Source organism: Scyliorhinus canicula, chromosome 18, assembly GCF_902713615.1.
Source record: "Scyliorhinus canicula chromosome 18, sScyCan1.1, whole genome shotgun sequence".
In the NCBI taxonomy this organism is placed as follows: domain Eukaryota; kingdom Metazoa; phylum Chordata; class Chondrichthyes; order Carcharhiniformes; family Scyliorhinidae; genus Scyliorhinus; species Scyliorhinus canicula.
Window position 1 is genome coordinate 63890134 of NC_052163.1, and position 19954 is coordinate 63910087.

General features: G+C 53.6%; 1 protein-coding gene across 2 annotated transcripts in view; it reads left to right on the forward strand.

Annotated features, from left to right (window-relative positions):
* Positions 1 to 19954, forward strand: part of LOC119953628 (transient receptor potential cation channel subfamily V member 6-like) — a 117193-nt gene that overhangs the window by 17910 nt on the left and 79329 nt on the right. Inside the window, exon 1 of one of the 2 annotated variants that reach the window (XM_038778085.1) lies at positions 19613 to 19867. The exons of the other annotated variant lie outside the window; for it this stretch is intronic. Coding sequence (XP_038634013.1) covers positions 19737 to 19867 — 131 coding nt within the window. The 5' untranslated portion in view covers positions 19613 to 19736. Of the gene's footprint in view, positions 1 to 19612; positions 19868 to 19954 lie in introns of those variants that run through there. 2 annotated transcript variants of the gene reach the window in all.

Consider the following 19954-nt stretch of genomic DNA (forward strand, 5'->3'; position numbering starts at 1 on the left):
GGTGGGGGCTCGTTGACACCGGCGTCGTTCGCGCCGGTTTTGACGCCGAATTTCGGAGAATTCTATGAATGGTGGGTGGTGGGGGGGGGGGGGGGGTGGGGGGGGGGGCGGGAAAGCTGCGGTCTTCGGAACAAATATTTCCTGCGTTAGAGTATCTCTTTTCAGGCCCTGCGATATTAAAAGATGACCATACAATGTCAGAGCTTTCTACAAGGGACTCCCGGGGGTTGCCAACTGCAATTAAGTGTGTTCCTAGAAGTTTGATCACATGATTCTCTTCCCCGCCCCCCCCCCCCCTCCCCCACTCTCCAGCCATTGGTCGGCTAATCCCTGTGAAGCCCCTGCCTCCCTACACCAGTTAGAAAGCAAAAAAGACTCATTACCCAAATGGATGATGCTTGATTGTCTGCCACCTCCTTCCCATTTTCCATATTTCTAAATCTGGTGAAGACAGATTACAAATAAAACAATCCCTTTTGACGTGCCGATTATTTTCTTTCTCCAGCGTCGCACACAACAGCGTCCTGGAAATTGATCCTCACAATTCCTGGTGACTCCAGGCCAATCCTGGAATGTTGTCGACTGTAAGTTACCACTTGAAACAGACAGGAACCCAACTTTCAATCAGACCCTGGATCAAGATATCAGAGGCTGGAGCAGCAGTAAAAACGGTGCAGTAACTTAATCATTGTTCAGGCCACTGCTGCTCTGCATTGCAGCACATTCACCATCCAGCAGGTGGGGGTGTTGTATTATATCACGACACCCAGTGGGCAGACCCACGTCAGGGCATTGCTCAAAGCACGGACTGGAAGGAAACAAATTTTAATATCCATGATTGAATTTAAAATTTATCAAATAGATTCTCGCAATCTTTAAAATTGCTCAGTAAACACAGCAGCTATTCTACATGGCCAACATCCTACAAATAACAATCACACAGGTGAGTATTTAACCTGTTTCTCAGGTAGTGAGAAATGTCAGGACTTGTACCTGTTGCTGTGGGATCTTTAAAAACCATCTGAACCCATTATTATCCAAGAGCAACACTGCTGTATGTGTGTGGAACACTCACACTGCACAGGGGATGGAGCAGGAGAGCTTGAATTCATCACTCAGAGTGGGCGGAGGGAGCGGAGTGGGCGGAGTGAGTCATAGAATTTACAGTGCAGAAGGAGGCCATTCGGCCCATCGAGTCTGCACCAGCCTTGAAAAGAGCACCCTACTTCAGCACACACCTCTACCCTATCCCCGTAACCCAGTAACCCCACCCAACCTTTTGGACACTAAGGGCAATTTATCATGGCCAATCCAGCTAACCTGCACATCTTTGGACTGTGGGAGGAAACCTGAGCACCCGGAGGAAACACACACAGGCACGGGAGAACGTGCAGACTGCACACAGTCTTACGAGGCCAGAATGGAACCCGGATATCTGGAGCTTTGAGGCAGCAGTGCTACCCACTGTGCCACCATGTCGCCTAACGGAGTAAGGTGGAGTGAGCGGAGTGGGCAAGGGAGTGGAGTGGGCGGAGGGAGTGGAGTGAGCGGAGTGGGCGAGGGAGTGGAGTGAATGGCGTGGGCGAGGGAGTGGGCGAGGGTGTGGGCGGAGGGAGTGGAGTGGGCGGAGTGGGCGGAGGGAGTGGAGTGGGCAGAGGGAGTGGGCGGAGGGAGTGGAGTGAGTGGAGTGAGCGGAGTGGGTGAGGGAGTGGAGTGGGCAGAGTGGGCGAGGGAGTGGAGTGATCGGAGTGGGCGAGGGAATGGAGTGATCGGAGTGGGCGAGGGAGTGGAGTGGGCGAGGGAGCGGAGTGGCCCGAGGGAGTGGGCTGAGGGAGTGGAGTGAGTGGAGTGATGCACGATCAATTGCACAAAGACTCAGATTGGTACAACTGTGGCTTTATTGCAGTCAGATGCGTGGTTCCTACTGCAGCTGGCGAAATGGCAGATCAGTGGAGGACACGCATATTTATACAGCTCCTAGTGGGCGGAGCCAGCCGGCAGGGCCTACCGGCGAACCTGTAGTACAGGTCCTACCTTACATCCCCTAATACAGGTGCACACAGTGGTTCACCACATTCACCCCCTGTTAAAAATGAGTCCAGCGGGGGTGGTGTGGAACTATATACAGTGTTGAGAATTATGTACAGTGTCTTATAAGATGAGTGGGGAAGGACAAAAGGTCCATTTTGACGGTCCGGTGCCCGTCACAGGTTCAGTCGATCCGGTGCTTTGACGGTTCGCTGGGAGCGACGTAACGGTGGCGGCGATGTCGGTGCTGGCGGTGCTGGTGTCACCGACGTTGATGCTGACGGTGCTGGTGCTAGCCTGCAATCAGATGACCCCGGGAGTGTGCCAAAATCTTCTTCGTCCTCTTGCGTAGGCAGGGGAAGGAGGGGTGGACCTGGTGGGGTTAATATTGGTAGTGCCGGGGGAGGGGATGGTGGCGTATGGGTGGGAAGTGTGTTTGGCTGGAACCTGATGGTGCCAGGTCCCTGAGGGAGACAGTACCTTGGCGGCCGTCAGGTAACTACACGTACCCTGTCCACCAAGGGGTCCGCCTTGTGGAATCGGACATGCCTACGTAACAGGACCAGTCCTGGAGCTGCGAGCCAAGTCGGGAGCGACACCACGGATGTGGACTTCCTGGGGAAGGTAAAAAGACGTTCATGGGGTGTGTTATTTGTGGCGGTGCACAGTAGTGACCGGATGGAGTGCAGTGCATCAGGGAGGACCTCCTGCCAGCGAGAGGCTGGGAAGTTCCTGGACTGTAGGGCCTGTTGGACGGCCCTCCAAACCGTCCCGTTCTCCCTCTCTACCTGCCCATTTCCCCAGGGGTTGTAGCTGGTCGTCCTGCTGGAGGCGATACTCCTGCTGAGCAGGAACTGACGCGGCTCATCGCTCATGAATGAGGATCCCCTGTCACTGTGGATGTAGGAGGGGAAACCGAACAGGGCAAAGATTGTGTTGAGGGCCTTGATGACGGTGGCAGATGTCATATCGGGGCATGGGATGGCGAAGGGGAATCTGGAGTACTCATCGACCACACTGAGAATATACGTGGTCGGTGGAAGGGAGGGGCCCTTTGAAATCCACGCTGAGGCGTTCAAAAGGGCGGGAGGCCTTCACCAGGCGCGCACGGTCCGGCCGGTAGAAGTGCAACTTGCACTCCGCACAGACCTGGCAGTCTCTGGTGACTGTCCGTACTTCCTCGACGGAGTAAGGCAGATTGCGAGCCTTGACGAGGTGGTAGAGTCGTGTGCCCCCGGGTGACAAAGGCTGTCATGCAGGGCCCGGAGTTGGTCTACTTGTGCGCTGGCACATGTACCTCGGGAGAGGGCGTCTTGGGGCCCGTTGAGCTTGCCGGGGCGATACAAAATCTCGTAATTATAGGTGGAGAGCTCGATTCTCCACCTCAAGATTTTATCATTCTTGATCTTGCCCCACTGTGTGTTGTTGAACATGAAGGCTACCAACCGTTGGTCAGTGAGGAGAGTGAATCTCCTGCCGGCCAGGTAATGCCTCCAATGCTGCACAGCTTCAACGATTGCCTGGGCCTCTTTTTCGACAGATGAGTGCCGAATTTCAGAGGCATGAAGGGTGCGGGAAAAGAATGCCACAGGTTTGCCTGCCTGGTTTAGAGTGGCGGCAAGGGTGACATCTGAAGCGTCGCTTTCTACTTGAAAGGGCAGTGTCTCGTCTACTGCGTGTATCCTGGCCTTGGCTATGTCTGCTCTGATACGGGCGAAGGCATGTTGTGCCTCGGCCGCGAGGGGAAATTGAGTGGACTGTATGAGTGGGCGGGCCTTGCCCGCATAGTTTGGGACCCACTGGGCGTAGTACGAAAAGAACCCCAGGCAGCGTTTGAGGGCATTGGGGCAGTGGGGGAGGGGGAGCTCTATGAGGGGGCGCATGCGGTGGGGATCGGGCCCCAGAACTCCGTTTTGGACTACATAGCCGAGGATGACTAAGCGGTTTGTGCTGAATACACACTTCTCTTTATTACACGTAAGGTTGAGGAGAGTGGCTGTGTGGAGGAATTTGGCAAGGTTGGCATCGTGGTCCTGTTGATCGTGGTCGCAGATGGTAACGTTGTCTCGGTACGGGAAGGTGGCCCGCAAACCGTACCGGTCGACCATTCGGTCCATCTCCCTTTGGAAGACCGAGACCCCGTTAGTGACACCGAAGGGAACCCCGAGAAAGTGATAGAGCTGACCGTCCGCCTCGAAGGCAGTGTATGGGCGGTCGATTTACAGATGGGGAGCTGGTGGTAGGCGGATTTTAAGTCAATTGTTGAGAAGACCCGGTACTGCGCAATCTGATTGACCATATCAGATATGCGTGGGAGGGGGTACGCGTCGAGCTGCGTGTACCAATTGATGGTCTGGCTGTAGTCCACGATCATTCTGTGTTTTTCCCCAGTTTTAACTATTACCACTTGGGCTCTCCAAGGGCTGTTGCTGGCCTCGATGATACCCTCCCGAAGCAGCCGCTGGACCTCGGACCTGATGAAGGCCTTGTCCTGGGCGCTGTACAGTCTGCTCCTGGTGGCAACGGGTTTGCAATCCGAAGTTAGATTGGCAAAGAGGGAGGGGGGGTCAACCTTGAGGGCCGCGAGGCCGCAAATGGTGAGTGGAGGTAGGGGCCCGCCGAATTTGAGGGTGAGGCTCTGGAGATTGCACTGGAAATCCAGGCCCAGCAATAGTGCAGCGCAGAGATTAGGGAGGACATAGAGACGGAAAACGGTGAATTCTACGCCCTGGACTGTGAGAGTGACCGTACAGAATCCTCGGATCGGGCAGAGTGGGATCCGGAGGCCAGGGAGATCCTTTGATTGGCAGGATGGACCGCGAGGGAGCAGCGCCTTACCGTATCCGGGTGTATGAAGCTTTCGGTGCTCCCGGAGTCCAGCAGGCAGGAGGTCATGTGGCCGTTGATTTTCACTGTTGTCAAAGCGGTGGCCAGGTTGTGTGGACGAGGCTGGTCCAGCATCATCGAGGCGAGCTACAGGTGGTCGTCGGATGGAGAGCGTCGGCGGCCCAGGTCATGGGATGTCGTTGGCGTACCTGCCCCGTGGGGAAGACAAGATGGCAGCATCCGGAGGTCCTGTGGGAACAAAATGGCAGCACCCATGGGGCGCACATTGCGGGGACGGGACAAGATGGTGGCGCCCATGGGACGCACGTTGGTGGCGCTGGACAAGATGGCAGCGCCCACTGGCCGCACATGGCCCCGGGAGGAGAAGATGGCGGCACCCATTGTGCGTTTGGCAGGGGGGAGGGGGCGATAGCGGCGACTGCGTGGGCCTGGCACACTGCTGCGAAGTGGCCCTATTTGCTACAAGACTTGCAAGTGGCGGTGCGGGTTGGGCAGCGTTGGCGAGGGTGCTTCTGTTGGCCACAGAAGTAGCAGCGGGGACCCCCGGGGTGCACGGATTGGCGTGCGGCGCAGGCGTATTGGCTAAGCAGGGTCCCAGCTGGGGGGGTCGTTGGCGGGGTCCAGGAGGGTTAGGACGGGTGGGCCAAGCGGCGAGGGGGTTAGGCCTGAACATTACGGGATGCGACCATCATGGAGAGAGCGCTAAGGTTTTTGTCTCTGCTAGGTTTAAATGTGGCCCCTTCCAGCAGTCGTTGTCGGATAGGGTCCGACGCAATCCCCGTTACGAACGCATCGCACATGAGGAGATTAGAATGTTCGGTGGCAGTAACGGCCTGACAGTCACAGTCCTGGACGAGTGGGTTTAGGGCCTGCCAGAAGTCTTCAATAGACTCACCAGGGATTGAGAGCGAGTGGCGAGTACGTGCCTGGCGAAGAGCGTGTTTGCTTTCTGCGCGTAGTTTTCTTTTAGGAATGCCATGGCTTCCGCGTAATTCGGGGGGTCCTGGATCAATGGGAACAAGCTTGAGCTCAACCTGGAATACAAGACCTGTATCTTCTGAGCCTCCGTCGGCGTGGGGGTCGCAGCGTTGATGTAAGCCTCGAAACAAGCTAGCCAGTGATTAAAGTCCTTTCTGGCGTCGGGCGAGTGCGAATCCAGCTGCAGGCAATCTGGTTTGATTCTGATATCTATTTCGTTGAAAGTCTGACTGCAATAAATTGATGCACGATCAATTACACAAAGACTCATATTGGGTACAACTGTGGCTTTATTGCAGTAAGATGCGTGGCCTCCTACTGCAGCTGGCGAAATGGCAGATCAATGGAGGACATGCATATTTATACGGCTCCTAATGGGAGGAGCCAGCCGGCAGGGGCCACCGGCGAACCTGTAGTACAGGTCCTACCTTACATCCCCTAATACAGGTGTACACAGTGGTTCACCACACTGAGTGAGCGGAGGGAGTGGCCGAGGGGGTGGCCGAGGGAGTGGGCCGAGTAAGTGGATCGAAGGGAGTGTTGTTGGCGGGCAAAGTGGGTGGACTGGGTACTCAGGCTTTATAATGGCTCGGCCTCAGCAAATTACACCATATTTACCTCGCGCAGGAACTGACCATTCGGCCCATTGGTCAATTCTGGTGTTTATGCTCCACACGTGCCTCCTCTTACTGTACTGCATCTCACTCAGTTAGGCAATCCTTCCAATCCTCTCTGCCTCATTTGCTTACCAAGTCTCCCTTTAAGAACATCAATGCCTCAACTCAGTCCATGTGGCAGAGTTTTGTGATGTTCAATTGCTCAGTGTTTGATTACGTGACGTGACCATCAATTCACTCAAAGACACAAGTAGAAGCAAACCGAGGTTTTAATCAGCTTGGAACAGAGCCTGCCTGCGACTAGTACAATACTGTGGACTGCCTACAGGTCAACTCCTCTTTATACTTCCTTTCAAGTGGAGGAGCCATGGGTGGAGCCCGTACATGCCCCAACATATCCCCCTGTGGGTGAAGCCACACAATGGCTCATAGGTGGAGCCCACAAGGTCAACAACATAACATAGCTGTAACACAATGGCAGAACATGATACTAATACACTGGTGAATTACTAGTACTATATATTCACCACATTCACCCCCTGTTAAAAAAATGAAGTCCGGCGGGGGTGACGGGCTCATAGGTTCAGCCGGTCTGGCGCATGGATTGTGCACTGCGATCGCCGAAGCTCTGGCGTTGTTGCTGGTCCGGGTGTCAGTCTCATCCGTGCTGGCATCGGAAGTGGGACCGGTGCGGGCACAGGTGTGGACTCCGGGAGCGTCTCTTCTGGAGCTTCATTCCTGTGGATTGGTGTGGCGGGTGGGAGGGAGCGTGGGAGCCATATAGGGATGGGGGCGCAGGACATGGTAGGTTGGGCGGGGTATAGTGGGGGTGCTGAGGTGGTGGTGGTGGAGCCTGCGGCCGCCGGGTCCCGGGGGGAGACGGTATCTTGTCGGCCATCGGGGTGTTCGACATAAGCATACTGGGGGTTGGAGTGCAGGAGCTGGATCCTCTCTACCAGAGGGTCGATCTTATGGCTCCTGATGTGTTTTCTGAGGAGGGCTGGTCTCAGTGTCTTCAGCCAGGATGGAAGCGAGGCCCCTGAGGTAGCTCCCCGAGGGTAAACAAGCAAGCGGTCATGAGGAGTCCCTTTCATGGCCATGCAAAGGAGGGACCTGATAGAGTGGAGCGCATCGGGGAGGACCTCCTGCCAGTGAGAATCTAGGAGATTCCTGAACAGTAGGACAGTCTTCCAGACCGTCACGTTCTCCCTCTCCACCTGCCCATTTCCCCTGGGGTTATAACTGGTAGTCCTGCTCGAGGCAATGCCCTTACTAAGCAGGTACTGACGCAGTTCGTCGCTCATGAACGATGAGCCCCGGTCGCTGTGGACATAACTGGGGAAACCAAACAGGGTGAAGACACTATGCAGGGCTCTAATGACAGTGGACGTGGTCATATCGGGGCAGGGGATTGCAAATGGGAAGCGGGAGAACTCATCTATAATGTTGAGGAAATATGTATTGCGGTTATTGGAGGGGAGGGGCCCTTTGAAATCGATACTGAGGCGTTCAATAGGCCGGGATGCCTTTACCAGATGGGCCTTATCCGGTCGATAGAAGTGCGGTTTACACTCCGCACTGATTTGGCAGTCCCTTTTCATAGCTCTGACCTCCTCGGTGGAGTAGGGCAGGTTGCGGGCCTTGATATAAAGGAGGAGCCGGGTGACCCCTGGGTGGCAGAGGTCATCGTGGATAGCCCGTAGTCAGTCATCTTGTGCACTGGCGCATGTGCCGCGGGACAGGGCAACTGGGGGCTCGTTGAGCTACCCAGGACGATATACTATATCGCAGTTATAGGTGGAGAGTTCGATCCACCACCTCAAGATCTTATCGTTCTTGATTTTGCCCCACTGCCTACTGTCAAATATGAAGGCTACCGATCGTTGGTAGGTGACGAGGGTAAACCTTCTACCTGCGAGGTAGTGCCTCCAGTGCCGCACGGCTTCCATGATGGCTTGGGCTTCTTTTTCGACCGAGGGGTGTTGAATTTCCGAGGTGGTGAGGCTGCGCGAAAAGAACGCTACCGGTCTGCCTGCTTGGTTGAGGGTGGCGGCGAGAGCAACCTCTGATGCGTTGCTCTCCACCTGGATGGGGACGGACTCGTCCACTGCGCGCATCGCGGCTTTGGCGATGTCCGCCTTGATGCAGCTGAAGGCCTGGCGGGCCTCAGTTGCCAGTGGAAAGATGGTGGCCTTGATTAGTGGACGGGCTTTGTCCGCATAGTTGGGGACCCACTGGGTGTAATATGAAAAGAACCCAAGGCATCTCTTCAGGGCCTTGGGACAGTAAGGGAGAGGGAGTTGCAGGAGGGGGTGCATGCGGTCAGGGTCGGGCCCTAGGACCCCGTTCTCCACGACGTAGCCGAGGATGGCTAGTCTGGTTGTGCGGAAAACGCATTTCTCCTTGTTGTAGGTGAGATTGAGGGTTTGGGCGGTTTGGAGAAATCGGTGGAGGTTTGCGTCGTGGTCCTGCTGATCATGGCCGCAGATGGTGACATTGTCCAAGTACGGAAATGTGGCCCGCAGCCCGTAATGGTCCACCATTCGGTCCATTGCTCTTTGGAGCACTGAAACCCCATTTGTGACGCCAAAGGGGACCCGGAGGAAATGGAAAAGGCGGCTGTCTGCCTCAAAAGCCGTGTCGTGGCGGTCTTCAGGGCGGTTTGGGAGCTGGCGGTATGCAGACTTCAGATCCACCGTGGAGAACATCCGGTAGTGTGCAATCTGGTTCCATGTCTGCAATCCGGGAAAGGGGGTATGCATCGAGTTGCCTATACCGGTTAATGGTCTGGCTGTAATCAACCACCATCCAGAACTTTTCCCCGGTCTTGACGACCACCACCTGAGCTCTCCAGGGGCTATTGCTGGCCTCGATGACTCCCTCACGCAAGAGACGCTGGACCTCAGACCCAATGAACGTCCTGTCCTGCATGCTATACCGCCTGCTTCTGGTGGCGACTGGTTTGCAGTCGGTGGTGAGGTTTGCGAAGAGTGGGGGAGGGTCGACTTTTAGGGTCGCGAGGCTGCGTATGGTGAGTGGGGGCAGGGGCCTCCTGAACTTTAGGGTTAGGCTCCTGAGGTTACATTGGAAATCGAGTCCCAATAGGAGAGGAGCGCAGAGGTCTGGGAGCACATATAATTTAAAGTTAGCATACTCAGCGCTCTGTATTGCTAGGGTTGCAGTAGTGCACCCTTGGATCTGCACCGAGTGCGACCCAGAGGCGAGGGAGATGATTTGTTATGCTGGGAAAACTGGGAGTGAGCAGCGTCTTACCATGTCCGGGTGAATGAAGCTCTCTGTTCTCCCGGAGTCGAAGAGGCAAGGCGTCTCGTTCCCGTTAACCCGGACGGCTATCATGGAGCTGTGGAGGTGCTTGGGTCGCGACTGGTCCAGGGTGACCGTGCTGAGCTGCGGGTAGCCGGTGGCGTGGTCGGAGGTTCTGGGGCGGCCCCGCGATGACTGTCCATATTGATCATACGGGTCGAGCGGCTTAGCAGATGGCAGCCAAGTTGGTCGAGCGCGGCGGGCAGTAAGGAAGATGGCATCCAAGATGGCGGCCCCCATGGATCGCACGTGGCCGGCCGCGTGGGGGAGGATGGCTAAGATGGCAGCCCACGTGCGTCGCATGTGCTGCAAGGGCTGGAAGATGGCCCTCCTGATAGCACAAGGCTGATGACGCATCTGCAGGGGGCGGAGTCAGCAGACACGCTGCCACACTGCGGGGTCTGCGGGCCTGTGAGTCTGAGGATCGGGCCTGTGAGTTAGAGTTCTTGGACCTGGCCAGGCAAACTTTGGCGAAATGTCCTTTTCTCCCGCAGCTGCTGCAGTTTGCGTTGCGGGCCGGCAGTGCTGTCGGGGGTGTTGAGACTGGCCGCAAAAATAGTAGGGTAGCCCCCCATGATGGGCGGGCGGCCGCGCGGCACAGGTCTGGGGTAGTCTTTAGTCGGGGGCCCACGAGGGGGTCGCGTGGTCAGCCGGGCACGAAGTAAGGCTTTGAAACGCAACCTCCAGAGAGGTGGCTAACGTTACCGTGTCGTCCAGGTCCTGGGCCCCCTTTTCAAGCAGGCACTGTCTCAGATAATTCGACTGGACTCCCGCCACGTAGACGTCTTGGACGGCGAGTTCCATGTGCTGAGTGGCCGTAACGGCCTGGTAATTACAGTTGCGTGCGAGGGCTTTGAGGTCATGTAGATAGTCATCTAGCGACTCCCTGGGGCGTTGGCGGCGAGTGGTGAAGATGTGTCGCGCGTAGACCTCTTTCACGGGCCGTACGTAGAGGCGTTCGAGCATCGCGAGGGCTTCTGCGTATGAGGAGGCCTCATTGAGCTGAACAGAAATGCAATGGCTCACCCGTGCGTGGAGGAGGCTCTGCTTCTGTTCATCGGTGACGGAAGGCGTGGAAGCGGCAGCGAGATAGGCCTTGAAGCATCGAAGCCAGTGCGAAAAAATTTCTTTCGCCTCTGCAGCCTGCGGATCGAGTTCCAGTCAATCAGGTTTGAGGGCTGATTCCATAGTTGTGTTTAAGGTGATTAAATTTACGCGACCATCAATTCACTCAAAGACACGAGTAGAAGCAAACCGAGGTTTTAATCAGCTTAGAACAGAGCCTGCCTGTGACTAGTACAATACTGTGGACCGCCTACAGGTCAACTCCTCTTTATACTTCCTTTCAAGGGGTGGAGCCATGGGCGGAGCCTGTACATGCCCCAACATAGCCCCCTGTGGGTGAAGCCACACAAGGGCCCATAGGTGGAGCCCACAAGGTCAACAACACAACATAGCTGTAACACAATGGCAGAACATCATACTAATACACAGGTGAATTACTAGTACTATACATTCACCACATTATGTGAGTCTGTTTGCAATTGGTGCTCACTGTGCTTGTTTGGTTTAGCCTGGATCTGGACTCAGAAAAGTAAACAAGCTGGAGAAAGAGCTGGAACAGACATAGTTAAATCTCTCGCACACACAGAATTCGTGTCATCTATGCACTGATCCAAGGTATAAAATATGCAACGTATTTCACATTCTAAAGAGTGGTAAATGGAACAGCAATCATATGCATGAATGTTTAATCTGTTACTCATTGAGAGAGGAAGGGATTGATGAAGGATGTCTTTGATACGAATGGCAAGTTCTTAGTGGGATTCCTTCCCCCAAGGGGAAGCCCCAACTCTCTGGGTGCCGGGGACCACTGCTCGGATAAGCTGCGGGGATAATGAACTCTGTAACCAAAAGGAAGGAGAACCCCTTTCTCAGCCTTCTTTCAAACTGAGATTCTAAAGAGCAAGGCAAGCTCATTGTGTTTAAAATGAAAGCAGGAAGTCTGTCTCTATCTGAGCCCTTTACCAAGAGGTACCCAGGCCGTCCTGGTACCAGGCAGCCCAAGGGATTGGCAATAGGAAGGGCGGATGGGTGGCAAATGGCACAGGAAACCAGGCACACATCCCTCCCCACCGCCGTCCCCCAGAATGACACTTACAGAGGGAGAGGTGTAACCGGATGATGTTCCAGAGGGGAAAGAGAGTGGACACACAATGGTTGACTTAACGCCCGATTTCAATTGAAGGAAATTCCACCTCCTGGTGGCAAGAGGTGCGCGACTCCCTGTGTTGCTGTAGTTGGGGCCAGAGTGGAGCTGCACAGAAGCTTCTACAGCTATCAACTACCCCCCTTATACACCTTCCAGCCGTGACTCAATGGGTGACATCCTTGTTTCTGAGTCAGAAGGTGATGGATTCAAATCCCACTCCGTTAGGCTTGAGCACATTATCCAGGCTGACACTGCAATGCTGTGTGAGTGCTGCACTGTTGGGAGTGCAATGTTTTGGATGAGATGTTCCAACTGCATTCTCAGATGTCGAACATTCCAGGCATTATCACAAAATGGGCAGGGGAGCTTTTGCTCGTCGGCATACATACACTAACACAAATGATCAGCTTATTATCACATTACTGACTGTGTGAGCTGGTTGTGTGTATATTGGCTGCCTTGTGACAACAGTGCCCGACTGGGACAGACATAAATAAAATACTTCATTGACTGGAAAATTCATTGGGGTGTCTCGAGACCGTGAAAGATGCAAAGAGAATATGGCAGCATCATAATTATGTTACTGGACCAGCTATCCAAAAGTCTGGACTACTGATTCAGCAACAATCCCACGATCGCGATTGGAGACTGTAAATTTAGTCAATTAAAAAATCTGGGAATGAAAAACTATTATCGGCAATGGTGACCATGCAGCTATTGAATTAGAAGCACAGCTGGCTCACTCGCTCTTTTCTATCCTCACTCAGTTTAGCTCACATGTGACTCCAGATCTCTGTGGTTAAATCTTGATTACCCTATGAAAAAGCCCAGCAAGATGTGTGGTTACATTCAACCTCCGATTCAACCTTCTCTTTAATCTCTCCAAACATCTGGAAAGGGAGACGAGTAAATCAAAACTTCCCCCGTCTCACTGTGTAATCCAGTTCCTGAATTGATGATTCCAGAACTTCCTGTGATGTTCTGTAAACTGAAAAGCGGGAGTTGGATTCTTGTGCGAAATGTGTCATCCAGATACTTTTTATTCAGGTTTCAACTTGCGTGGTGCTGAGCTACTTAGATCAAAGGATCTCACTCTCAATTAACAATTTATGCAAAAACACTAGTGCCCACTTACTAACGGCATCAAATTCCATTCACCTATCATCCCCTTGCTCACTGGCTTTGTTACAATTGTGAGGTCTCTAAGATTATGGGGCGGGATTCTCTCAGCCCGGGGCCGGGCTGGAGAATCCCCGCGACCGGTGCAAATCCCGCCGCAACGCCGGCACGCCATTGGCGCCGGCGTGGTTGGCTTGGCACCGGTCGGGGTCCACTCTACGCGATACCCCCTGTGATTCTCGGCCCGGGATGGGCCGAGCGGCCGTCGTAAAAAAGCCAAGTCCCACCGGCGCCGTCCACACCTGCTCTCAGCTGGTGGGAACTAGGCGTGGAAGGGTCTGGGGGTGGTGGGGGGTGGGGGGGGGGGGGCTCCTGTGGGGGTGAGGGGGGATCCGACCCCGGGGGGGGGTAGGGCCTCCGATGTGGCCTGGCACGCGATCGGGGCCCACCAATCGGCGGGTCAACCTCTCTTGCTGGGGGCCTCCTTTCTTCCATGCCGGCCCCTGTAGCCCTGCGTCATGTTGCGTCGGGGCCGACGCATTGAAGGGAGACACTGCGCATGCGCGGACCCTGTGGTGCCCAGTTGATGCCAGGATCAGCAGCTGAAGCAGCATGAACCGCTCCAGTGCCGTGCTGGCCCCCTGTAGGGGCCAGAATTGCTGATCCTGAGGCCGTGTTGACGCTGTCGAGAAACGCGACGGCATTTCCGACGGTGTCAACACTCAGTATCACTGAATCCCGCCCATGATGTTTTGGGACTGTATCTTGAAATTTAGGGTAAATGAAGGGAGTCATGTGACCTGTTCTGAAGTCTGCCTAACAGCAAGCCTGCGTGGTTTGATTGTTAGAGATCAAAGGAAAGCTTCTAAAATGGTGAAGGAGTTGGAAAGGTTTATGGAATGTATGAGAATGGTTAATCCGTGGAGGTTCAGGAACCTGGGGGAGAGGGAGTACTCCTTTTCCCATGTGTATAAGGTGTACTCTAGAATTGATTTATTTGTGGTGAGTCGGGTGGTGCTCGGGGGTTGTGGGGCAGTGTATATGGGAATTGTGATTTCGGATAACGCGCCACATTGGCTGGAGGTGACAGCCAATTCAAAACTTTTGAGTATTTGTCAATATGTAGGCAATGTTATCAAATGCAGAGCAGGCTTGAGGGGCCGAATGGTCTACTCCTGCTCTGGATAGGGAAAAGGTGGGGGGGGGGGGTGGGGGGGGCGGACGATGACTATGCTTGTTTATTTAATTTAAATTTATTTTGAAGTTCTTTTGTTGTTCATTGGGGTTGGGGGGGTGGGGGGATGTGATACATGCGTCGATACGGTCTGGGGGTGGTACGGTTATTATGGGTTATTTTGTTGCATTTCATTGTTTGTCGTTATGTTTTATATTTTCTGTAACAAATTCCAATAAAAATTATATTTAAAAAAAAATTAGTCCACTGTTGCTCAGCAGCCATTAGAACGTTCTATTCTGTGAGATTACTGATAAAATAGAATCCAATTACATGCCTTGTATGGAATAATTACATTGATTGCTATCATGAACCCGGGCAAAGGAAAGTCATCATCTTCTTCTACAGAATGGAAAAGATCTTGAGCAGTTTATCTGGGTTGGAAATAGTAAATCTTTACCCAAACATGAATTTACTGACACCATGTCCAGATGAAGCAATGTGCAGAACATGGTAATGAGAGCTGAGGCAGTCACCAAACTCAGTGTTATCGTCTGCACAGAGTTATAAATAACTAGTGGGTTAGTTTCTTGTCAAATTAACAATGTTGCACAATGCTTTTAAAGCAAATTCTCTATGGCTTGTGTAATAGTCACAGAGTGATCACCAATAGGATGCACACAAACTAACACAACATTGTATCATAGAATAACTACAGTGTAGAAGGAGGCCATTCAGCCCATCAAGTCTGCACTGACCCTCTGAATGAGCGCCCTAACCAGGCTCACTCCCCTACCCATCCCCATAACCCCACCTAACCTTTGGATACAGAGGGACTATTTAGCATGGGCAATCCACCTAACCTGTACATCTTTGGACTGTGGGAGGAAACCGGAGCACCCGGAGGAAACCCACGCAGACACGGGGAGAATGTGCAGACTCCGCACAGTCACCCAAGGTCAGAATCGAACCAGGGTCCCTGTGCCACCATACCGCCCACGGTACAGTTGCTGCGCTTAGTATTAATGCCCTATGCTGCATATTCATTGGACGATATTTGTAAGCAGAAGCCAACAATGGGCATTTTCATTTTACTCGGACCTTTCTGTGACTGGTGAATTGATTGGTGTATCTAGAAAGGGGAAAACTGTCACACATGATTGAGGGAGAGGATTAAAGTTGGGGAGAAGGAATATGGGACCCGGAAAAGGGAGAAATACAGGGGTGCATGAACTGTCTCCCTGGCTCTGGTGTCTGAGATCCTGTCCATCGGTTAGAGAAACAGTGAAGGCCGTTTGTCCCCTTTCCACAGGAGGCCCGATGCCATTTCAATACAATCTTATCTGGACAGCATTGAGCCTCCCACCTAATGAAGGTCTGCAGTAGGGCAGAAACCTCACCCCCCGCAAGAGCTAGTCAATGAGAGGCTAGAAGCACCACTGGGAGTAGTGATCACTGCCATTAATGGGCAAGCAGTGGAGGTGCCGGCGTTGGACTGGGGTGAGCACAGTAAGAAGTCTTACAACACCAGGTTAAAGTCCAACAGGTTTGTTTTGAATCACTAGCTTTCGGACAATGCTCCTTCCTCAGGTGAATGAAAAGGTGGGTTCCAGAAACATATATATCGACAAAATCAAAGATGCAATACGATACTCTGAATGCAAGTCTTTGCAGGTAATTAAGTCTTTACAGGTCCAGACGGAGCAACTGGAAAGAGGGATAATCACAGGTTAAAGAGGTGTGAATTGTCTCAGGCCAGGACAGTTGGTCGGATTTCGCAAGCCCAGGCCAGATGGTGGGGGGTGAATGTAATGCGACATGAATCCAAGGTCCCGGTTGACGCCATATTCATGTGTGCGGAACTTGGTCATCAGTTTCTGGTCAGTGATCCTGCGTTGTCGAGCGTCCTGATGGCCGCCTTGGAAAATGCTTACCTGCAGATCAGTGGCTGAATGTCCTTGACTGATGAAGTGTTCCCCGACTGGAAGGGAACATTTGTGCCTGGCGATTGTCGCGCGATGTCCGTTCATCCGTTGTTGCAGCGTCCGTATGGTCTCGCCAATGTACCACACTTCGGGGTATCCTTTCCTGCAGTGTATAAGGTAGACAACGTTGGCCGAGTCTCCACGAATATGTACCACGTGCCTGATGGGTGGTGTTCTCATGTGTCTGGGCAACGTTAATGAGCAATAACTTCTGGCATGCCCATCCCCTAATTACCGTTGAACTGGGGAGTTGGCTTGGCCATTTCAGTGGACAGTTAAGAGTCCACCACATTGCGGTGGGTCTGGAACCTGATGTAGGGCAGACTGAATAAGGGTTTCCTTTCCTAAAGGCACATTGGTGAACTGGATGGGCTTTTACAACATTCGATGATAGTTGCCATTGTCACCATTACTGAGATTACCTTTCAATTCCATGGGCTGGATTCTCCAACCCCCCCCCCCCGCCAGGCCGGAGAATCGTCCGGGGCCAGCGTCAATCCTGCCCCCGCCATCTCCCGAATTCTCCGCCACCTGAGATTCGGCGGGGGCGGGAATCGTGCCGCGCCTGTTGGCGGGCCACCTGCGGCGATTCTCCGGCCCGCGATGGGCCCAAGTCCCTCCGCTGACAAGCCTCTCCTGCCGGCGTGGATTAAACCACCTACCTTACCGGCGGGATTGGCGGAGCGGGCGGGCGCCGGTGTCCTGGGGGGGGGGTGCGCGGGGGCCGATCTGACCCCAGGGGGTGCCCCCACCGTGCCTGGCCTGCGATCGGGGACCACTGATTGGCGGGCTGGCCTGTGCCGTGGGGGGACTGTCTTTCTTATGCCTTCGCCATGGTCTTCACCATGGCGGACGCGGAAGAGACCCCCCTCCCCTGCGCCTAAGCCGGTATGACATCAGCAGCCGCTGACGCTCTGGCGCATGCGTGTACTTACGCCGGCCGACGAAGTCCTTTCGGCCCCGGCTGGCGTGGCGCCAAAGGCCATTCACGCCAGCCGGCGGAGCGGGAACCACTCCAGCGTGGGCCTAGCCCCTCAATGTGAGGGCTTGGCCCCAGTCTCCGCACCTTTTGGGCGGCCCAACGCCAGAGTGGTTCACGCCACTCCAACACGCCAGGACCCCCCGCCCCACCGGGTGGGGGAGAATCCCGGCCCAGACTTTTATTCATTGAATTTAAATTCCGTGGTGGGATTTGAACCTATGTCCATTAGCCTGGATCTCTGGATTGCCAGTCCAGTGACATCATCACTATGCCACCATTTCCAAGTCAATTGTGCTACTCCTTCTCACAAAAATCTATCAAATGGTCGGTGTTGGGGCTACACCTGTGAGGACTGAAGTGGGGAGGCTGACTATGGCAAACTAGGCCACAACATGAAGATTGGGCACTGGGAGCGGGTGGGAGGGGGTTGGGGGGTGTGGGTGAGGTTGCTGGTCCCTATGGAGCTGTTGCTCCTTTGTGACTCAGCACTTTAAAGTGGGAGGTGGAGCAGCTAGCTGCAAAATTAGATTACTTGGAGAAGGAGGGTACTCCCTCCCAGTGGCCTCAGTCCTCAGCCCTGGACATTTACACCTCATTCCAGGGCTCAAGCCCATTGCCCATTGGTGTGGCATATCCCAACCAATGAGGGAGGGGCTTTTCTCACTGGAGCGAAGAGGGAAGAGAGGTGACCTGATAGAAGTGTACAATGTGATGAGAGGCATGGATACAGTGGATAGCCAGAGACTTTTCCCCAGGGCGGAAATGGCTGTCACGAGGGGACATAATTTTCAGGTGATTGGAGGAAGGTTTAGGGGAGATGTCAGAGGTCGGTTCAATACACAGAGAGTGGTGGGTGCGTGGAATGCACTGCCAGGGGAGGTGGTGGAGTCAGAGTCATTAGGGACATTTAAGCGACTCTTGGACAGGCACATGGACAGCAGTAAATTGAAGGGTGTAGTTTAGGTTGATCTTAGATTAGGATAAGTGGGCCGAAGGGCCTGTCCTGTGCTGTACTGTTCTATGTTCTATGAAGCAGGCCATTTGATCCAACTCGTCTCTGCCTGTGGTTCCATTGAATCTCTACAGTGCAGAAAGAGGCCATTCAGCCACCATGTCTGCCCTGACCCTCCGAAAGAGCACCGTACATAGCCCCACTCCCCCACTCTATCCCTGTAACCCCAGCTAGCGTGCACACCTTTGGACTGTGAGAGGAAACTGGAGCACCTGGAGGAAACCCACGCAGACACAGGGAGAAAGTGCTAACTCCTCACAGACAGTGACCCAAGGCCAGAATTGAACCTGGATCCCTGGCGCTGTGAGATAGCAGTGCTAACCACTGTGCACCATGCTGCCCCACAATATGCTCCACAAAATCCTCCACCATCCCCTCTTCATGTAACACTCTCTGTTTATCCTTCCACTCTATTCTCATGCATTTATAATAATAATAATCATCTTTATTATTGTCACAAGTCGACATACATTAACACAGCAATGAAGTTGCACATTATTGCGCCTGTTCGTGTACACAGAGGGAGAATTCAGAATGTCCAATCCACCTAACAAGCAAGTCTTTCGGGCCTTGTGGGAGGAAACTGGAGCACCCGGAGGAAACCCACGCAGACACGGGGAGAACGCGCAGACGCCGCACAGACAGTGACCCAAACCAGGAATCGAACCTGGGATCCTGGTGCTATGAAGCAACAGTGCTAACCACTGTGTTACTTATCTTGCTCCCCCTTAAGTACATCTATACCACTTGCCTCGACTACTCCCTGTGGTAGCAAGTTCAACATTCTCACAGACACCAAAACATTGCTCACAGAAATGAAACTATCCATCAGTGCTGAATGTTTGTTGTCAGCTGTCGAGAGTTCATACAATCTCCCAATCTGCAGTTTTCCAGCAAATTCTCTGAGATCTACACTTCTCCCTTATTCCCCTGCCAATCAATCACTTCACAGTTTGCCAAGTGAGGGAAAAACAAATCTCTCCTGGCTGCCGTGATGACGCCCTTGGTAGGAGTGAGCACCTCAAGTCAGCTGCTGTGTCACCGACGACCTTCAGCAGTTCTTAAAGGGGCTGCACTCACAAACCAGCCCTTAAGCACATGAAGGACAAAGGTGCCCTCACATCTTGAACCTTGAACCTACCTTCCGCACCCCTCCCCACCCCTGGCATTGTGCATTGCGGGGGGGGGGGGGGAACAGGGTGGCAGGGGCCCCCGTTGTTTTATTCATGGCAAGAAAAAAAGTTGGGCAGGCAGGAGAGAGTTAACCCAGGAAGTGAATTCTGTGCAGAACACAAGCTGAATGCATGTGGGCTCTGAGCTGGAGCAGATTGATAGTAAATTCTCACCAACCTGAGGTAACTTTAGAGCTTTCGGGAATAGGGGGAGTTCTTCGCTCTGGTTCCCGACAACCAGTCTTCCAGGGCACAAAGAGAAAGAGTTGGAGGCAGCGAGCAAAGGATGATGGGATTTCTGTTGGGAAGTGGTCGATGGTCCGTCTCCAACTGTGTCAATGAGCTGTCGCTGAAACTCCAGCCCAGGATTGCGCAGGAGGAGAGAATCGATGAGCTTCACATATTGCAGTACAAAAGGTGAGACGGAGTGCCTGATGCCTGTACGAATAAAGGCTACTCCATTGAGGAGGCAACTGGGGGATTACCCTGGGTTCAGAGAGGAAA